General features: G+C 45.8%; 1 protein-coding gene across 1 annotated transcript in view; it reads right to left on the bottom strand.

Annotated features, from left to right (window-relative positions):
• LOC141121952 (uncharacterized) overlaps positions 1-18,523 on the bottom strand; it is a 234,718-nt gene extending 216,195 nt beyond the window's left edge. Inside the window, 4 exon segments of the mRNA XM_073611718.1 lie at positions 16,387-16,510; positions 16,597-16,731; positions 16,859-16,987; positions 18,390-18,523. Of these exon segments, the coding sequence (XP_073467819.1) occupies positions 16,387-16,510; positions 16,597-16,731; positions 16,859-16,987; positions 18,390-18,497 (496 nt within the window). The 5' untranslated portion in view covers positions 18,498-18,523.
• Positions 18,524-19,180: the final 657 nt, after the last annotated feature.

Here is a 19,180-nt window from a genome sequence, read left to right as displayed (position 1 = left end):
TCAAAAATTGTAATTACACGCCCCTGTTAAACAGGAGCAGAAAAATTGGGCCTTAGGCAGCGGTGGTGGTGCCACAACACTGCAACCCCTCACAGATTCTCTAGTTGAGTGCAGGAACAAGTCCTGCTGCAAAATATTACAGCAAAAACTGTAATTACACACCCCTGTTGAACAGGGGCAGAGCAATTGGGCTTTAGGCACTGGTGGTGGTGCCCAGAACCAAAATTGTTCTTAGAAGCTATCAAAATGAACATTGAGGAGGAATAGGATAGTCACTCAGCATAACAGGATAGTCACTCAGCATCAGCATAGGCAGTCTTCAAGGGATCTCACATTCATAAAAAAATTAATTAGTTACATCAGCATCAGGTACTTGGTAGCTGGTGATCCAAGACTAATTCATTTTTATGAAGGTGAGCCGATCAACCGAGTCTGTGGACAGGCACACTCTGTGATCAGTTACAAAGCCTCCAGCAGCACTGGATGTGCGTTCAGATAGAAAGCTGGATGCAGGACAGGCCAGTAGCTCAATTGCATACTGTGCAAGCTCTGGCCAGTGATCCATCCTCAAGACCCAGTAACCCAGTGGATTTTCGGTTGGAAAGGTCTCCAAGTCTGATCTTGTCCCAAGGTATTCCTGCACCATGTAAATCAGACACTGGCAAAGGTTGCTGGAACCAATCAGACCTTGGGGCTGCGGACTAAAAAATTGTCTGAACGCATCGGTCAGACGGCCACCTTCTCCACCGCTCCTTCTGTGACTGATCGAAGCCTCTGCAACACGTTGTCCAGGAGGACCAGGAAATTGTAACCTCCCCGGCTCTGGAAACGCATTGCACAAACCTTTCTGCAAGGCCTCCCGAAGATGTTTCATCCTCTGCTCCCTCTGCGAAGGCTGGATAAGTTCCGCAACCTTACCCTTGTAACATGGATCAAGAAGGGTTGCCATCCAGTACTGATCCCTCTCCTTGATACCATGAATCCGAGGGTCCTTTCGCAGGCTTTGCAGGATCAGGGAGGCCATGCAGTGTAGGTTTGCTGAGGCATTCGGTCCTGAGTCCTCTGGGTCACTAAGGACGACATGATCCGCAGCCACCTCCTCCCAGCCACATACAAGTCCATTGGTTTCTGGGGACTGAAAACGATCCCTTGAAGACTGCTGCTGATGCTGAGGGCTAGGATCCACCTCCATGCTGACACAATCCTCATCCTTCTCCTCTTCCTGTGTGGTAGGCAGGCCTGCAGGAATACTGTCTGGATAAAGGTGGCCTTGAGAGGTAAGGAAGTCCTCCTATTCTTCCCTCTGTTCTGCCTAAAGTGCCCTTTCCATTATTCCACGCAGTGTGTGCTCCAACAGGAAGACAAGAGGGACAGTATCACTGATGCATGCACTGTCACTGCTCACCATCCTCGTGGCCTCCTAAAATGGTGACAGGACAGTGCATGCATCCTTGATCATTAGCTACTGGCGTGGTGAAAAAAAGCCAAGCTCCCCTGACCCTGTCCTGGTGCCATACTCGCACAGGTACTCATTGATGGTCCTCTGCTGCATGTGCATTGCCAATGTTGAATTCCACCTGGTGGGCATTTCACAGATGAGGCGGTTCTTGGGCAGGTTTCATTCCTTTTGAAGGTCAGCCAGCCGAGCACTGGCACTATATGACCGGCGGAAATGCCCGCAGACTTTCCTGGCTTGCCTCAGGAGATCCTGTAAGCCCGGGTACCTGCACAAGAATCGCTGCACCACCAAATTAAGGATGTGAGCCAAACAGGGAACATGGGTGAAGTGTCCCTGTCAGAGGGCGGAGAGGAGGTTGGTGGCATTGTCGCAAACCACCATTCCTGGCTGAAGCTAGCGTGGCATCAACCACCTCTGAACCTGCCCATGCAGAGCTGCCAGAATCTCTGCCCCAGTGTGGCTCCTGTCCCCTAAGCAGCCCAACTCAAGCACCGCATGGCATCTTTTTGCCTGAGTGCTTCTGTAGCCCCTAGAACGCTTACGGAGCACCGCTGGTTCTGAGGACAAATCTGCACAGGAAGAGGCCATAGAGGAAGAAGAAGAGGAGGGGGTGGAGGAGAGAGGTGTGGCAGAATCACCACTACCAGCATTTTGGAGGCGTGGTGGCGAAACAAGCTCCAACATTACTGTACACTGTCCTGCATCCTTCCCAGCTGCCAGCAGAGTTACCCAGTGCACCGTGAAAGAAAGGTAATGTCCCTGTCCATGCCTGCTGAACCATGAGTCAGCAGTAATATGCACCTTATCGCTGACCACCCTGTCCAACGAGGCCAAGACATTGCCCTCCACATGCCGGTAGAGAGCCGAAATGGCCTTCCGAGAAAAAAAATGGCGTTTGGATACCTGCCACTGAGGTACCGCACATTCCACAAATTCTCTAAAGGGGGGAAAGTCTACCAGCTGAAAAGGCAGCACTTGGAGTGCTAGCAATTTAGCTAAACTAGCATTCAGCCGCTGAGCATGTGGATTGAATTTCTTTCGATGGTTTAGGTGGCTTGCGACACCTAATTCTACATCTTCATTCTTCTCAGTGCAGGTCTCTGAGAGGACTGAAGGTATAGTGAGGTTGGAGATCCCAGCTGATGAGGAGCAAGGAGAGGTCCGCCTTGTTCTTTGGTGTGGGTCTTTTAAGTACTGTTGCCAATGGACTGCATGGGAGCTCGACATATGTCTGGTCAAGCATGTGGTGCCCAAGCGGCTGCTGTTTTGGCCACGCTTGATATGCTTCAGACATATGTTGCAAACAGCAACGGTGCGATCTGCTGCAAACATCTCAAAAAAGGCCCACACCAAAGAACTTTTAGCTGGTCCCTGGTGGCATCCTGCCTCGTTGGAGATGTGCCTCCTCCTCTCTTCTATCAGGCACCCATGTAGAGTCAGTGACTTCATCATCCCCTCCCTCCTCGCCACTGGAGCAAACCTGGCACTATGCTGCAGCTGGGGGAACATGACTGCCAGTTTCTTGTCCTTCTTGGGCACCCCTCTCTCTGGGCACACGTTACTGCCTTCATCCTCAACCTGGGTACCATCATCGGAGTCTTCAAAACGCTGCACATCCTCCTGCAGCATGTACCCGACATTGTGGTCGAACAGTTTGGGGGACTCCTCAGGACATGATGGTGGGGCTAGGGAAGGAGTGACTGATGCCATTGAGCCGATCAAATGGGCCACTTTGGCAGCTGCATTGGCAGCCAAACTTCTCTTAGCCTGGGTGACAGAGGAATAGGAGGATAAGGACGGCTTTGTGATCCACTCTACCAACTCTTCTGCATGTTGTGGCACAACACGGCCAGCTGTCGAAAAAAAGGACAAGCGTGCCCCACAGCCACGTGCTGAGGATGCACCGTGTCCACGAGCAGCACTGCTGGCTGTAAAAACAAAGCCTGCTTGCCCTCTTTTAGTGGCCTTTGAGCGTCTGCCTTCCCTTGGTGGCCTTCCAGACATGCTGTAAAATTGGATTAGCAAAACACCGCCTGAGGCTTGGCTGGACTAGAATGCAGTGGATATATATGTAGGAGACTGTATATATATATATATATATATATATATATATATTATGCACTGCAGATCACTGAATCACAGGCCTGGCCTGCGTGCCTGAAAGTGTCTTTTTGAATACGTACACCAGGAATGGCCTATAGTCAGGTATAGGATTGGCTAGACTAGAATGCAGTGGATATATATGTAGGAGACTGTATATATATCTTTATGCACTGCAGATCACTGAATCACCTGCCTGGCCTGCCTGCCTGAAAGTGTCTTTGAATACGTACACCAGGAATGGCCTATAGTCAGGTATAGGCTTGGCTAGACTAGAATGCAGTGGATATATATGTAGGAGACAGTATAAATCTTTTATGCACTGCAGATCACTGAATCACCTGCCTGCCTGAAAGTCTATTTGAAAACATGCACCAGCAATAGCCTGCAGTCAGATATAGGCTTGGCTAGACTGAAATGCAGTGGATATATATATGTTGGAGACTGTATATATATTTAATGCACTGCACATCACTGAATCACTTGCCTGCCTGCCTGAAAGTTTATTTGAAAACGTACACCAGGAATGGCCTGCAGTCAGATATAGGCTTGGCTAGACTGGAATGCAGTGGATATATATATGTTGGAGACTGTACATATATTTAATGTACTGCAGATCACTGAATCACTTGCCTGCCTGCCTGCCTAAAAGTGTATTTGAAAACGTACAGCAGGAATGGCCTGCAGTCAGATATAGGCTTGGCTAGACTGGAATGCAGTGGATATATGTATGTTGGAGACTGTATATATATTTAATGCACTGCAGATCACTGAATCACTTGCCTGCCTGCCTGCCTGAAAGTGTATTTGAAAACGTACAACAGGAATGGCCTGCAGTCAGATATAGGCTTGGCTAGACTGGAATGCAGTGGATCTATATATGTTGGAGACTGTATATATATTTAATGCACTGCACATCACTGAATCACTTGCCCGCCTGCCTGAAAGTGTATTTGAAAACGTACAGCAGGAATGGCCTGCAGTCAGATATAGGCTTGGCTAGACTGGAATGCAGTGGATATATGTATGTATAAATAAATAAAATAAATGTCAATATTGTGCTCCTAAATATCAGTGTAAATAAAAAAATATATAGGTATAAAAAGCAGCGACTTAACCATGTGATATCAACAAATAACTAAATATCAAATAAGTCGCGTTAAATATAAAGTGATAATTGAACAATGGTTATATGATTAAGTCCACATGAAATAGTGAAGAAAGTCCAAAATAATCTTCATAAAAGTCCAATTCAGACTTGGAACAAAACACCACAGGTGAAAAAAGACTTCTTTTGTGGATATCACCACCTCTACTAATATGGGAGCTTACCAGATCCTCGTGACCTTCTATTTCTAGAGAGGTCAAACGAGCAAGAATTACAACCCTCGGTAAGATGTTGCCCCTTTAACCACCTCAATACTGGGCACTTACACCTCCTTCCTGCCCAGGCCATTTTTCAGCTTTCAGTGTTGTTCTTCACACAAATAGAGCTTTCTTTTGGTGGTATTTAACCACTCCTGGGTTTTTCATTTTTTCCTAAAACAAAAAAAAAAGGCCAAAAATTTTGAAAAAAAAAAGTTTTTCTTAGTTGCTGTCAGTAAATGTTTGTAAATAAGTAATTTTTCTCCTTCACTGATGGGCACTGATAGGCTGCACATATGGGCACTGATGAGGCAGGACTGATGAGGAGGCACAAATATGCCGCACATATGGGCACTGATAGGTGGCACTGATGAACACTGATAGGCGGCACTGATGGGTGTCGCTGGGCACAGATAGGCAGCACTGGTGGGCACAGATAGGCAGCACTGATGGATGGCATTGATGGGTGGCATTGATGAGCAGCAGTGATAGCCAGCACTGACTGGCATCACTAATGGCCACTGATTGCTGGCAGTGGTGGGCACACAATTCTGTCTCTGGTGGGCACGTAATCAGCCGGCAGCCAGAGCAGATGGTGGTGTGAGAGGAGAGCTCTGCCACAACGGAATGAAAATCGCGGCTCACAGCAACCCTACACACACAAAAAGCACGCCCTCAACACGGGGAGACTGTGGGACACAAGTCGGTCAACATAAATAAGAGAAAGGAGCGAGAGGGACCGAGGAAACTGATGGATTTCTTCCCTCCAGTGTCCGGCCGAGAAATCCAAGATGGCGCCCGCACCAGGAGCCGAGCCCCAGCATCCCCTGCACGCTCACTCAGCAATCCATCACCATCCACGGGTGAGTTATGTCCCTCGGGACAACCACTGCCATCCTCCCCTTTTAACAGCCCCGTGAAGCAAAAACGGAGGATTGGGGAGGAGGTGGAGACCCAGAAAGATGCAGGGACAGAGGGAGAAGAAATGGAGGAATCCTCCTCATATGGTCAGCGGTTAAATGCCTTCCCCACATCAGGGCAGCCCATAATAGACACTACTATGAAAGAGATGCTACAAACCCTGCGGGGGGCCCTCCAACAGGATATGGCAGCATTCATGCACTCTACAAAGGCAGAAATGTCAGCAGTCAGCAACAGAGTGACATATGTGGAACAAAAGATGGAGGAATTTACTTTTGCACATAATGAGCTAGTAGATGCCCATTTTGATGTTGAAGATGAGCTCAAAGCTATGCGTCTTAAAATGGCGGACATTGAAGACAGGGCTCGCAGGAACAACATCAAATTTAGAGGGGTCCCCTAATCAATCAAGCCTGCGGAACTTACAGCATACCTCCAGAAGCTTATGACTGCTGCTCTCCCATCCCTGGGGCCTGCAGATGTCATCATTGACAGAGCCCACAGACTGCCTAAACCGTCATTTCTGCCCAACCAAATTCCCAGGGATGTCATAGCAAGAATCCACTTTTACCATGTGAAAGACCAGCTAATGCGATATGCTAGACAGCATCCTGCTCTCCCTGACCCATTTGCTGGAATTGCACTATATGCTGATTTGTCGCAAGCTACACTCTCAGCGAGGCATAATTTAGTTCCTATTACAAAAATCCTGCGCAATCACAAAATCCTATACAAATGGGGGTTCCCAGCCAAATTACTGCTGGAAGTGCATAATGAATCGTATGCAATCACCTCCCTAGAAAAAGGAATGGAGCTCCTCAGAAAATGGCGACTTCTCCCTGTGAATGATGAGGCTGCAGACCCTGAACCTCTCCAAGACAGACGCAATAATCACCACCAGCATAGGAGGGGTAGGTAGGCAATTACCTACTTACACCTGTGCCTTTAATGAAACACCTACTTGATTACTACCACTCTCAGGCTTACAGATCCCTGGTGCCTTCTACACTACCTGCTAATTTATGTGATGGCTCAAAAAGCATCCATTGTTGCAACTTGCAACTACCCTCCATTGTTGAATAGAATTGAAGAAGAGCTGAACCAAATCAGTAAACTGCACCTAACTTGGTTAGGGAGGATAGCTGCATACCAAATTCAAATACTGCCTAAACTGTTATACCACTTCAGAACATTGCCCATTCCTATCCCCCACAAATTCTTTACTCAATTAAGGAATAGCTTGAAGAAATATATCTGGGCAAGTATAAAAAAACCTAGAATTGATTTAGCACAACTATATAAACCAAAACACCTTGGTGGTGTAGGCCTCCCCAACACACTAGTATACTACCGAGCAGCAATATTGGACCAAATGCGGTACTGGTTCTCTTGCTAAACTGATAATAGGTGGTCGGACATAGAATGTGCAATCATCCCAGGACATAACCTCCCAGCATTGGCTATAGCCGCCTGCATACATCATAAGCCAGAAACTCCTACTTACCCTACAGTACAAGCCACTATTGCAGCATGGTCCTTCATGATACACCAGACGTTTGCTGATACCCCAATGTACAAACTAAAGCGACATATGAATACCTAATCCCTAATCTAGCGACCCAATCTTGGAAAAAAAGAGGTGTACATTTTCTCACATCTGCAATAGAGGAACAAGAGGTACTGGACAGATACCAACTGCTCCAAATAAAACACTATACAACCACCAATACACCTAGGCCACTAGAAATACCTCAAATCCTATGGGACTACCTGCTTACCAAATATCCAGCGAAACACAAAGGGATATCTCTATTCTATAAATTTGCTACTCCCCTGTACATGCAAGCTAAACTACCTAACATGATAAAATGGGAACATTTTCTTTATGTCAATGGCACTTAGCTGTAAAATACAATGGCAGATCCTCAGCATGTGTAGATCACTGGGACAATGCCCAAAAAATTTTGCATAGATGGTACCTAACACCTCTACACCTTCATAAGATGGATCCAAATACTCCTCTACTTTGCTGGAGAAATTGTCAATATACAGGCAACCTACTGCACATACTGTGGAGCTGCAGGGTGATTAAAACCTTCTGGAAGGAAGTGTCTTCTCTTATTCAAGACATTACACGAACCACGTTTACATTAGATTCTGCACTCGCATTGCAAAGCATTGGCATTGAACAATTTCCTCCACTATGGAGGAAGATGGTTGTACATATATTATTTGCTGCCCGCATATCCTTGGTGAAAGAATGGCGCTCTCAAACACCTCCAAAAATGAAGGTAGTGATTTCTAGAGTTAATGATCAATATTTAACGGAAAAACTACTTGCATATAAAGAAAGAAGAGCTCCGGTTTTCCACAGATATTGGGAAAATTGGAGAACTTCACAATATGCCTCTCCACATTTGTGACTACTGATTTCTGTTTAACCCTTGCTGATACTCATTACATGCCCCTGGTCATCAAGTGGTAAGACCAAACAATAGGAGTGATCATACTAGGAGTTGCCTTACAATTACTGCAAATATGTAACCACTCCTGTACCTGCATATGTGTGTTACTCAGCACCGAAAGTATTTCAATGTTTGTTTAATGGTTAACAAAACTACACGTACTGAACTTGCTGTACGCTCTATATCCAGAGACCCTCAACAAGGTCCAAGGAGGGCTACTTTATAACTGTACCTTTGCAGAGCCTGCTCACAGTGTGTACCCAAAAGGGGTGACAGGCTTTACCTCCTGTTGAGGCCATGATTTGTTTTGTTGTAATATAAATAGCTCACATGAAAATGACGTTCTTACATTTGTAAGTTTGATATTTGATACGTAAATTGTATATGGATTGTGATGTACACAATGCTTCATATGTTATGTGTAAGCTGTATAAATCAATAAAAATCTATGGTTAAAAAAAAAAAAAATGTAATGTAAGGCAGTGCCCTGATAACATCCCTAGCTGTCCTCTGCCGCTGATCGACTCTCCTCTCCTCTCACTCTGTGCAAGAAATCATGAAGGCCCCCCCCCCCCCCCCGAAAAGCATGATTTTGATACTATATTTTTTTCCACTGTTCAACAAAGTAAAACATTTCTGTTTCTGATTTCAACTGGAGGGGGGTGGTAGCGGTTGTATTGGAGGGGGGTGGTAGCGGTGGTACTGGAGGGGGGGTGGTAGCAGTTGTACTGGAGGGGGGTGGCAACAGTTGTACTGGGGGGTGGTATTGGTGGTACTGGGGGGTAGCAGTTGTACTGGAGTGGGGGTGGTGGCGGTGGTGGTACTCGAGGGGGGGGTGGTGGTACTCGAAGGGGGGTGGTAGCAGTTGTACTGGAGGGGGGTGGTAGTGGTGGTAGTGGGGGGTAGCAGTTGTACTGGAGGGGGGGTGGTGGTGGTGGTACTTGAGGGGGGGTGGTAGCAGTTGTACTAGGGGGGTGGTAGCAGTTGTACTGGGGGGGTGGTAGTGGCGGTACTGGGGGGTAGCAGTTGTACTGGAGGGGGGGTGGTGGCGGTGGTACTCAAGGGGGGGTGGTGGTACTCGAGGGGGGGTGGTAGCAGTTGTACTGGAGGGGGGTGGTAATGGTGCTACTGGGGGGTAGCGGTTGTACTGGAGGGGGGGAGGTGGTGGTGGTAATTGAAGGGGGGTAGCAGTTGTACTGGGGGGGTGGTAGCAGTTGTACTGGGGCGGTGGTAGCGGTGATAGTAGAGGGGGGTAGCGGTTGTACTGGAGGGGGGTGGTACTTGAGGGGGGTGGCAGCAGTGGCAGTGGTGGTGCCATCCTCTCTCACTACCACCTCTGCCTCATACTGATCCCATCCCCCCACCACTGATCTTATCCCTATTCCCCCCATCATCACCTCTTTTGTACTGGTGATGGATGGGGGGATAGGGATGAGATCTGTGGTGGTGGTGGGGGGATGAGATCGGTAAGAGGCAAAGGTGATGGAGGTTGGGAGTGATTGCAGTGCAAAATGTCACTTGACTTACTGCCAATCAATCGATTCCCCCTTTAGAAATGATCCTTCACTGTGCCTCCTTAGGAATGCCTTGCCTCATGGGTAGACTGTAGACGCAACAGCAGGTACTCCACGCAGTCACAGAGGGGAGAGCTCCTCCCCCGCCTTCACTCAATTCGTCTGTGCTGACTTTATTTTCAGTGTCAGCCCCGCCTCCCCACATTCTCTCTGTCTCTGGATAGGTGGGGTGTGGCGGTCCACACACACACACAAAGTCTCTCAACGCTGCGCTGCCTCTGCCTTCTCTCTCCCCTCAGTGGGTGAAAGCCCCCCTCCCCGCGGCATGGAACGAACCACCACCGACACATGAGGAATCATCACACACTCACACTGGACAGTGAGGTGGGCCCCTCACACTGACAAACAGGCGGTCGGCGGGCCCCCTGAAGTGGCGGAGAACTACAGGGCCCAGTCGTAAGTGCGACTGTTGTGACCCTGATAATTCTGGTGTGAGGCGAGGAGCACCAATTACCGGCATCTCCATGTTTACATGTGAACGACTGCGATTGGACACAGCCAATCACATGGTTAAAGAGCCGCTGCCGAGGCTCTTTGCACAGATCGGCGTTGTGCCATGTCCTAACAACACGGCGCGGCTGCGATCGCCGCGCTGCGCACCCCCGGGGGAGTGCCCCCGGAGCGTGCGAGAGCGTTCGTTCTAGGAGGCCGTCATATGATGTCCACCCAGAACGTAAGTGGTTAAAGAACTAAGATTGTCTCTACTTATCTCCCGACCATCCACATCATTTGTCACAGGCCAATGTATAGAGGGAAAAAATGCTCCAATAGTCCAGCCATGACAACTTCTGGCCGTATTTTTTTCTTTCAATGGTTTTTATTCGTTTTACATAGAAAATAGTATACAGACAATGTTATAAACATGTGATGGATAAGTAAAAGGATTGCCTATTCTGGCCGTATTTTAATGCAGTGGTCATCAACCCTGTCCTCAGGGCCCACTAACAGGCCAGGTTTTATGTATTACCTTGGGGAGATGCAGACTAGAATACTGCAATCACTGAGCAGCAAAGGATATCACCTGTGATGTATTTCAGTTACCTTGCAAACTTGGCCTGTTAGTGGGCCCTGAGGACAGGGTTGATGGCCACTGTTTTAATCAACACAGTGACTTCCTATAATCGTCAGCACCAACTAGTGGTCATAATGAGGTATTAATTCCAAAATACCTTTATCATGAAAATCAGTTCAATATCACATTATGGCCACTAGATGGACCCAATGATCATAGGAAATTACTGTATGTAAAAAAATAAGTTAAAAAAAAGGGAAAAAATGGGAATTCCGCCTAATATAAATGTGCATTACTCACCCTGTATCCGAGGGGGGGGGGGGGGTGTAATCAAGATATATTGTAGACAAAAAAAAACAAACTAAGAGATTCTACACTCCCAACTCCCATGCTTATTGATGCAAATCACTATACAAATATTGCTAGCACAGACTGTAAACACTACAATCCTGTCAGAAACCATGAAATCAGACCAAGACAGAAGTACAGTTAAATCACACTTGTTTAATAATAAAAGTAAAAAGAACAAACGTAGTCAAAACATAGCCAAAGTTCAGTAACCCGGAAGGGATAGTCAGCCAAGCCAGAAGTCAGGGATCGATGTAGTGGAACAGCAAGCAGGTTCTGGAGCCAGAAGGGATGTCAGCCAAGCAAGTCTTTAAACAGGAACGCAGGAGAAAGTTTCTGTGATGTTGTCCAAGGTGAAGGCAGAGATCCACTAGACTGGACGGCTTAAGTAGGCAGGACTGACGAGCAGGATATCATCAACAGCTGAGTAACTGTAGAGAGATAGGAGCTGGAAATTAGCCGACAGTTGAGCGGCCAGCTCAGAGAAGGAAGGGCTGTGCCTCCAGCCCTGACAAATCCCCATAACCTCCCAAAAGAACCCCCTGGGGATTGTAGGGCTTCCAGTCTGTGCTAGAAATATTTGTATAGATATTTGCATCAATAATAAACATGTAGTTAACACAGTTGGGAATGCAGAATCTCGTTGTCCTTATTTTATAAAAAAAAAAAACAACATTTGACATGGATCAATGAATGATTGTCATATATGTTCATCTATTATTTAAAGAATAAACATGTAAGTGAAGTGATAACTATTGAGCCAATCACTTTATCAAACTACACATAATATCTCCCTTCAAAGTGAAAACAGAAATGATTTACACAAAATCAAACAGTATAAATATTTTCCAATCAATAACCTCTACCCAGACAAGATATGTGGAAATATAAAGACAAGCGGTGTTCTCTCTCGTGCTGCACTCCGCCAAGCCACCCAAACCCACACAGGAGCAAAGGAAAGAAGTTCTCACCTAGTTTATCTTCAAGTTCTCCTTCCCTCCTAATGGGGGATGGGAGAAGGATGGACTGAAGACAGAGAGATGTGCTTCTTCGGGGTCACCACTGGTAAGTAGAACCTTGAAATGAAGGACATCAACTTCAGAATGTCTGTCTTGTCTGTGTAAAGTTTACTGATAAAGATATATCGGATCTCACAGCTTCTAGTTCTGTAACCCGCTATATCATTATCAGTAAACGTCACACAGACAAGACAGACATTCTGAAGGTGATGTCCTTCATTTCAATGCTCTACTTACCTCTCTACACCCCAAAATGCCAATGAAAAGCCAACATGATACAACACTTCATCCATGTCTTTGGTGATCTCTGATCTCCTTATCAACTGTTTCTTACATGATGGAGATCAGCCATGGAGTATATCTGAGGTGTATATCAGGATGTGCTTCTTCCCCACATGAGAGCTGTGATGTCCAGCAACATTCATATAGAAGATATTTCCCGCACTCAAGGCACTAATACACCTCGAGGGTTGTGTGGGATCCCTGATGTACAGGAAGACAGGACTTCAGTGAGGAACAATTCCCTCACTCAGGACAGGAAAGTGGCTTCTTCCCCGTGTGAGATCTCTGATGTCTGGAAAGATCTGACTTCTCTGAAAAACATTTTCCGCACTCAGGACAGGAATACGGCTTCTCCCCTGTGTGAGATCTCTGATGTGTGTAAAGATTAGACTTATGTGAAAAACATTTCCCGCACTCAGGACAGGAATATGGCTTTTCCCCTGTGTGAGATCTCTGATGTGTGTAAAGATTGGATTTGTCTGAAAAACATTTCCCGCACTCAGGACAGGAATACGGCTTCTCCCCCGTGTGCAATCTCTGATGTATGTAAAGACTGGAATTCCTTGAAAAGCATTTCCCGCACTCAAGACAGGAATACGGCTTCTCACCAGTGTGCAGTCTCTGATGTATGTAAAGACTGGACTTCTCTGAAAAACATTTCCCGCACTCAGAACAGGAATACGGTTTTTCCCCCGTGTGAAGCCTTTGATGTGTGACAAGTTGTGACTTTATTAAAAAACATTTCTCACACTCAGAACAAGAATACGGCTTCTTCCCTGTGTGCAGTGTCTGATGTGTGTAAAAATAGGACTTTTGTGAAAAACATTTTCCACACTCAGGACAAGAGTACGGCTTCTCCCCTGTGTGGGTTCTTTTATGCACATTAAGATTGTATTGAGAATGAAAACATTTCCCGCACTCAGGGCAGGAATATGGCTTCTCAGCTGTGTGAGTTATTTTATGCACATTAAGTTTGGATTTCAAATGGAAACACTTCCCGCACTCAGTACAGGAAAACCCCTTATGTGTTGGAAGGACGGCACCGTCCCTCACAGTCTGAGGTTCCTCAGGATAAGAGGAATACGATGGTCCATCTACACTGTGTGGTGCCGGATGGACATTTGAGGTAGCCGGGTTTTCTCCTGGACTATACTGTGTGATGTCCTCATCTTCTACTTTACAGTCTGGAGACAAAGTGAGACAATCCTCTGAGGTTTTCCTCATCTCCCGTCCATCTACTAAAATAGAAATAAAAAGATTATTACTAGACATGAGCAGATTGGTTCCCCTAAATCAGGACTCCGCCCACATCAGGCAGCTTTGTCTCTGAGGATCTTACAATTCCCCCCTCAATGTAACTAGTAAATGGGTCCTCTGATCTTCTACCAGTTCATTTCTTTATTCATTAACCTTAGTCAGAGAGTGAGGAAACAACAAGAACTGTCTTTTATAGGAGTGACAGTGATGAGGGGATTATAGGACGAGTGTCCCCACCCCCCTCTATCACTCATTGTCATCTTCTCAACACAAGAAGTCCTGCACGTCTTTATTTGGTCCATGATTTAGTCATGAATAACAGCGGGGCTGATTCCACCAGAGGTCAGAGAGTGAGGATGGGGGGAGAACAACCAAGATGAAGACTGGACTGATCCTGAAGAAGACCACCATCATTGGGTTATTGACTCCTCCCTCATTATCACTTTCTGTTTAAGGTTCAAAAGTTTGAGGATGTTATCACATTATCAACATGTAAAAGTCTGTGCTCCAATCAAATCATCAGATATAAAATGGGTGTAACAAAAGAGAATATATATTATGTATATATAGCAGGGGGTAGAGGGGAGAGAGCAGAAGTCAGGACTATGTAATGTACAACATATTGTATAAGAAACAACAGATAGGACTATATAGTATCAGAATAAGGTAACGTACAACATAGAGTATATAGTGCAGGGGTCAGGACTATTTATTGTGCAATATGAATTATACAGTGTAAGGCTACTTTTACATTGAGGCGTGCGGGCTCTGGCGGTACAGCGGCGTTAAATATAGTGCCGCTTTACCGTTGTTTCAGCAGCGCTTTGCGGGCGGGTTTGCAGTGCTGCCCCATTTTTTTCAATGGGAAGGGGCGCTTTAGGAGCGATAAATACACCGCTCCTACAGCGCTCCAAAGATGCAGCTTGCAGGACTTTTTTGACTACCCTGCAACCGCATCGCTCCAGTGTAAAAAGCCCTTGAGCGGCTCATTTGGGGTGCTTTGCAGGCACTATGTTTAGCCCTTTAGCGCCTGCAAAGCGCCTCAGTGTGAAAGGAGCCTTAGAGTAAGTACTCATAATACTGGTATTCAGTAACCTTAAATGTTTACTTGAGACAAGTTGCAGAGGTCCCACACCACTGCCTCCCATCTCCTGAGACTGCACTCAGTGACTTGGGTCTGAGACTATACAGACATATCCCTCCACCCGGCACAGCCAGCAAAATACAAAGCAAATAACCCTGGGAGAGTCAGGCATAAGGCACATGTCCCAGTTGTCTAGGTCTAGTAATGCTTTTGGTAGAATCAACATTTTGCTGCCAGCTAAACCCCAGAATCTCCATAAATCCAGTCTAGATCCATAAATTGTGTCTGCAGCACAGAGAAGGAAGATTATCGGAGAGAAATACAGGAATACAGGACGGGGAACACAGCTCAGGAAAGTGACCAGGGGATTACAGGCTGATATCACCCAGTCCTTGCCCTATTCTGGACCAAACAGTGAGCAGTATGGGTGGAGGAATGTTTTTAGTGTTAATGACCCACCTGTGCTGATCTCTGTAGGAGTGTCCTCCTCTATAAATGTCCCCGTTATTCCATCCTCCTCCATAGACTGCTGATCATCCCTCACACAAGTCTCTTCTTCTGCTTTACCCTCAGCTTTTATATCAATTGGATCAATACTCTAAACCAAGAAAATAATAGAAGAGGTCATCTGTAAAACATACGCTTCAATAATGTGACATCACATTAAAAAAAAAAATCACTTCTACAAGTCCATGTTCTAGATGCCACCAACCTTGTAATGACGAGGGATGGTGGGACCTTCCTGTGTGGAATCCCGGGAATACAGAGGACGGGGACATCTCTCTGGTGGGTTCCTGGTATTAGGTGGCTCCATCAGATCCTTGTGTCCTTCTGAAAAGTCCTCCATCACTCCATACTCCCTATCCTGCTTTTTATAATCTTCTTTAACTTCAATATTATCATCCCCGAGGTTTCTATTCTGAAAGACATAATAAAACATTCATTGTAATAAAAATACTCGTGTATAGATCTTAACTACAAATAATTGTTATTCATCTACCTGATAATGTTTTGCATAGTTGTGATCTTCCTGTGTGGAATCCCGGGAATACAGAGGACGGGGACATCTCTCTGGTGGGTTCCTGGTATTAGGTGGCTCCATCATATCCTTGTGTCCTTCTGAAAACTCCTCCATCACTCCATACTCCTCATCCTTCTCTTTATACTCTTCTTTAACAACACTATTATCATCCCCGAGGTTTCCACTCTGAATATATAATAAAACATTAATTGTAACAAACATGCTGTGTATAAATCATAACTATCAGTAATTGTTCCTCATCTACCTGATGATGGTGAGGGATGGTGTGATCTTCCTGTGTGGAATCCCGGGAATACAGAGGATGGGGACATCTCTCTGGTGGGTTCCCATTACTGGATCCATCTGTAGGAAACACACACACTGACTGAATACATTGTTTCTATGTGTTTATCAGATGATGGGGGATCTAGGTGGACCCTCCGTACTGCTCTCTCCTTTACAATAAAGTCTCCTCTTACCCGGTGATGTGAGGGGCGGCTGATGGTCCATCATGACGTCCTTGTAGAGATCCTTGTGTCCTTCTAAATACTCCCACTCCTCCATGGAGAAATAGACAGTGACATCCTGACACCTTATAGGAACCTGACACACACAATGATACAGTCACCATCCAGACACATCCCTTGTCTGTTACTGGATAATGTCCCAGAATTCCCAGCACCGCTCACCTCTCCTGTCAGCAGCTCCATCATCTTCTTGGTGACTTCTAGAATCTTCTGCATGTTGTGTCTCTCAGGTTTTAGGGAGTCACATGGAGGCACTGTGATGGTCATATGATCACCTGACTTCACAAGAGGAAATCTCTGTATAGAAGAACCAATAGGAATATCATGTTAGAGTCCCAGAATCCTCCTCACCTCTCCGGTCAGGTCTGTGTTTTATTATTAGAGATAAGAGTTATGCAATATGACATCCCAAAATCCTCCTCACCTCTCCAGTCAGCAAGTAGATGATCTCCAGGGTGAGGTTTATTATCTTCTCAGTCATGTGACTCCGGTCCCCCTTCATCCTCATTGGTGCCGTCCTTTGATCTATACAGGTCTCCTTGTAGACGGATAACTTTGGGAAATGAAAGTAAGACTCATTTGGATGGTGTTGGTCACACAATAATAGGATGTGAGGGGGTAACAGGAGGGTTGCTGTACATTTAAGAACTTCTGCCCCCATGGGAACACATTTAATCTGGACTGTTTAGTCTTGTTACATCTTGGAGGTCCTGGAAACCTCTTGGCCTGCCGGATCAGATTTTCTCTTTTCTCTATTGGGTTTGTTTCCTTTCTGAACTGGTTTGCAGCTGAAACTGAACTCTCCAAAAACAAGTGCTCACCAATGAGTGAAAAAATGCCCTGCTTCATCTTAAGCTGGCCATACACTATACAATTTTCCTGTTCAACTTTCCTTTAGATATACCAAAACCATATAATATGAGGTCAAACCTAAACCCTTTCAATTTGTATGCAATCAGACAGGCCCTTGCACTACATAGTTGAAGGTAAATCTAAAGGAAATTGAATCAGAAAATTGTATAGTGTATGGCCAGCCTTACTTGATATTCCAGAACAATCACGTGACTAGTGAGACAATAAGATGGTTATAATTGCCAGGTCTGAAAAATAAGTGCAGGTGAGGTGGGAGGACCATCACAGACCCAGAGACCCCCATCAGAGTTCCCTGTGTCCTCCAACCCCTTAGTCCCTCAGAGCCCTGTAGCCTGATTACTAGGGTTGCCACCTCATCCCTTTAAACCCGAACACATATTAATTACACAGGTTCTGAGGCTGATTAAGGTGGTAATTAAACTCACTTAGTGTCTTACCTGCATTCAATTAGCCACAGAACCCGTGTAATTCATATGTGTTTGGGTTTAAAGGGATGAGGTGGCAACTCTACTGATTACCCCCTCAAGAGTCCTTCAGCTACATTACCCCTTCAGAAGCCCCTAAAGTCTTTCAACTTTACTAAAGCATTAGAGCCCCTCAGCTCCTCTACTTCCCTCAGAGCCCTCAGTATTTTCCTCTCTCTGATACCAATCAAAGATGGGACATATTTTTCATGGCAGGCTGCGGAATGTTTTCTTCTTCCTGACCAGCAATATAAGAGTCTCTATGCTCCATATTCCTGACCCCTGCATTCCATCATTGTGTTGGCTGCATATTGTAATGATTGCCCATTGGCTGCCTGTGTAGTGTAATAATTGCCCTTTGTAGGCCATGTATGGTCAGGATGGCCATCGTCTTGTCTATTTATTGTCAGTACTGTTTGTTTAGAAGACCATATTACTAGAATTTATCTCCAAAATGAAGAAAATGTTCTGCCCTGAAGGGGTTAATCTAGGTTTCCACACTGTATATGTGTGTATCATCATCTGCTGGAGATAAAAGACGTCACAGTGACTATGGAGGAAGAGGACGGACATGACGGAGGGGTTACTGGGTGTAAATAAAAAATAAGATCTTTATACCTCCTCTACTGCCAGTTTCAGCAACGTCTCCTCTCTACTTCCTCCCAACTCACCACTCACCCGCAAGTTCCTATTTATACCTGACATCACTTCCTGTCTGTCTTCCATAGAGACTTCCTGTCTGGATAGAAGTGAGATCACCACCTTGTGGAGCTCAGAGGAACTGCAGCCCTGAGAAACGTCTCGTAGTGTGAACACAGCCTAGTGCTGTGTGTGTGTATGTATTGTACACTGATCAGCCATAACATTCTGACCACTGAGAGGTGAAGTGAATAACATTGATTATCTCATTACAATGGTTTCTGGGAAATGGGTGGGATATATTAGGGAGCAAGTGAACATGTTGTCCTTGAAGTTGATGTGTTGAAAGCAAAAAAAAAAAAAAATTGTTCATCGCAGTCTGTTGTTTATGGAGCTGTGTAGCCACAGACCAGTCAGGGTGTCTATGCTGACCCGTGTCCACAGCCAAGAGAGCCTACAATGGGCAGGTGAGCCTCAGAACTGGAGCACAGAGCAATGGAAGAAGGTGTCCTGGTCTGATGAATCACATTTTCTTTTATATCATGTGGATGAGTGGGTGTGTGTCCATCACTTACCTGGGGAAGAGATGACACCAGGAGGCAGTATTGGAAGAACACAAGTCGGCTGAGGCAGTGTGATGCTTTGTCAGGTGAAGTACATGACTTAATGGTGGCAAAAGGGGGACCTACTCAATATTAGAAGGGCGATCATAATGTTCTGGTGGGTGGGTATAATGTTGTAGTGGGTAGTTATACCGTTCTGGTTGGTGG

This window comes from Aquarana catesbeiana, unplaced genomic scaffold (genome assembly GCF_042186555.1).
Source record: "Aquarana catesbeiana isolate 2022-GZ unplaced genomic scaffold, ASM4218655v1 unanchor235, whole genome shotgun sequence".
In the NCBI taxonomy this organism is placed as follows: domain Eukaryota; kingdom Metazoa; phylum Chordata; class Amphibia; order Anura; family Ranidae; genus Aquarana; species Aquarana catesbeiana.
Note: the sequence above shows the minus strand (reverse complement) of the source record. Positions and strands in the feature narration are given on the sequence as shown.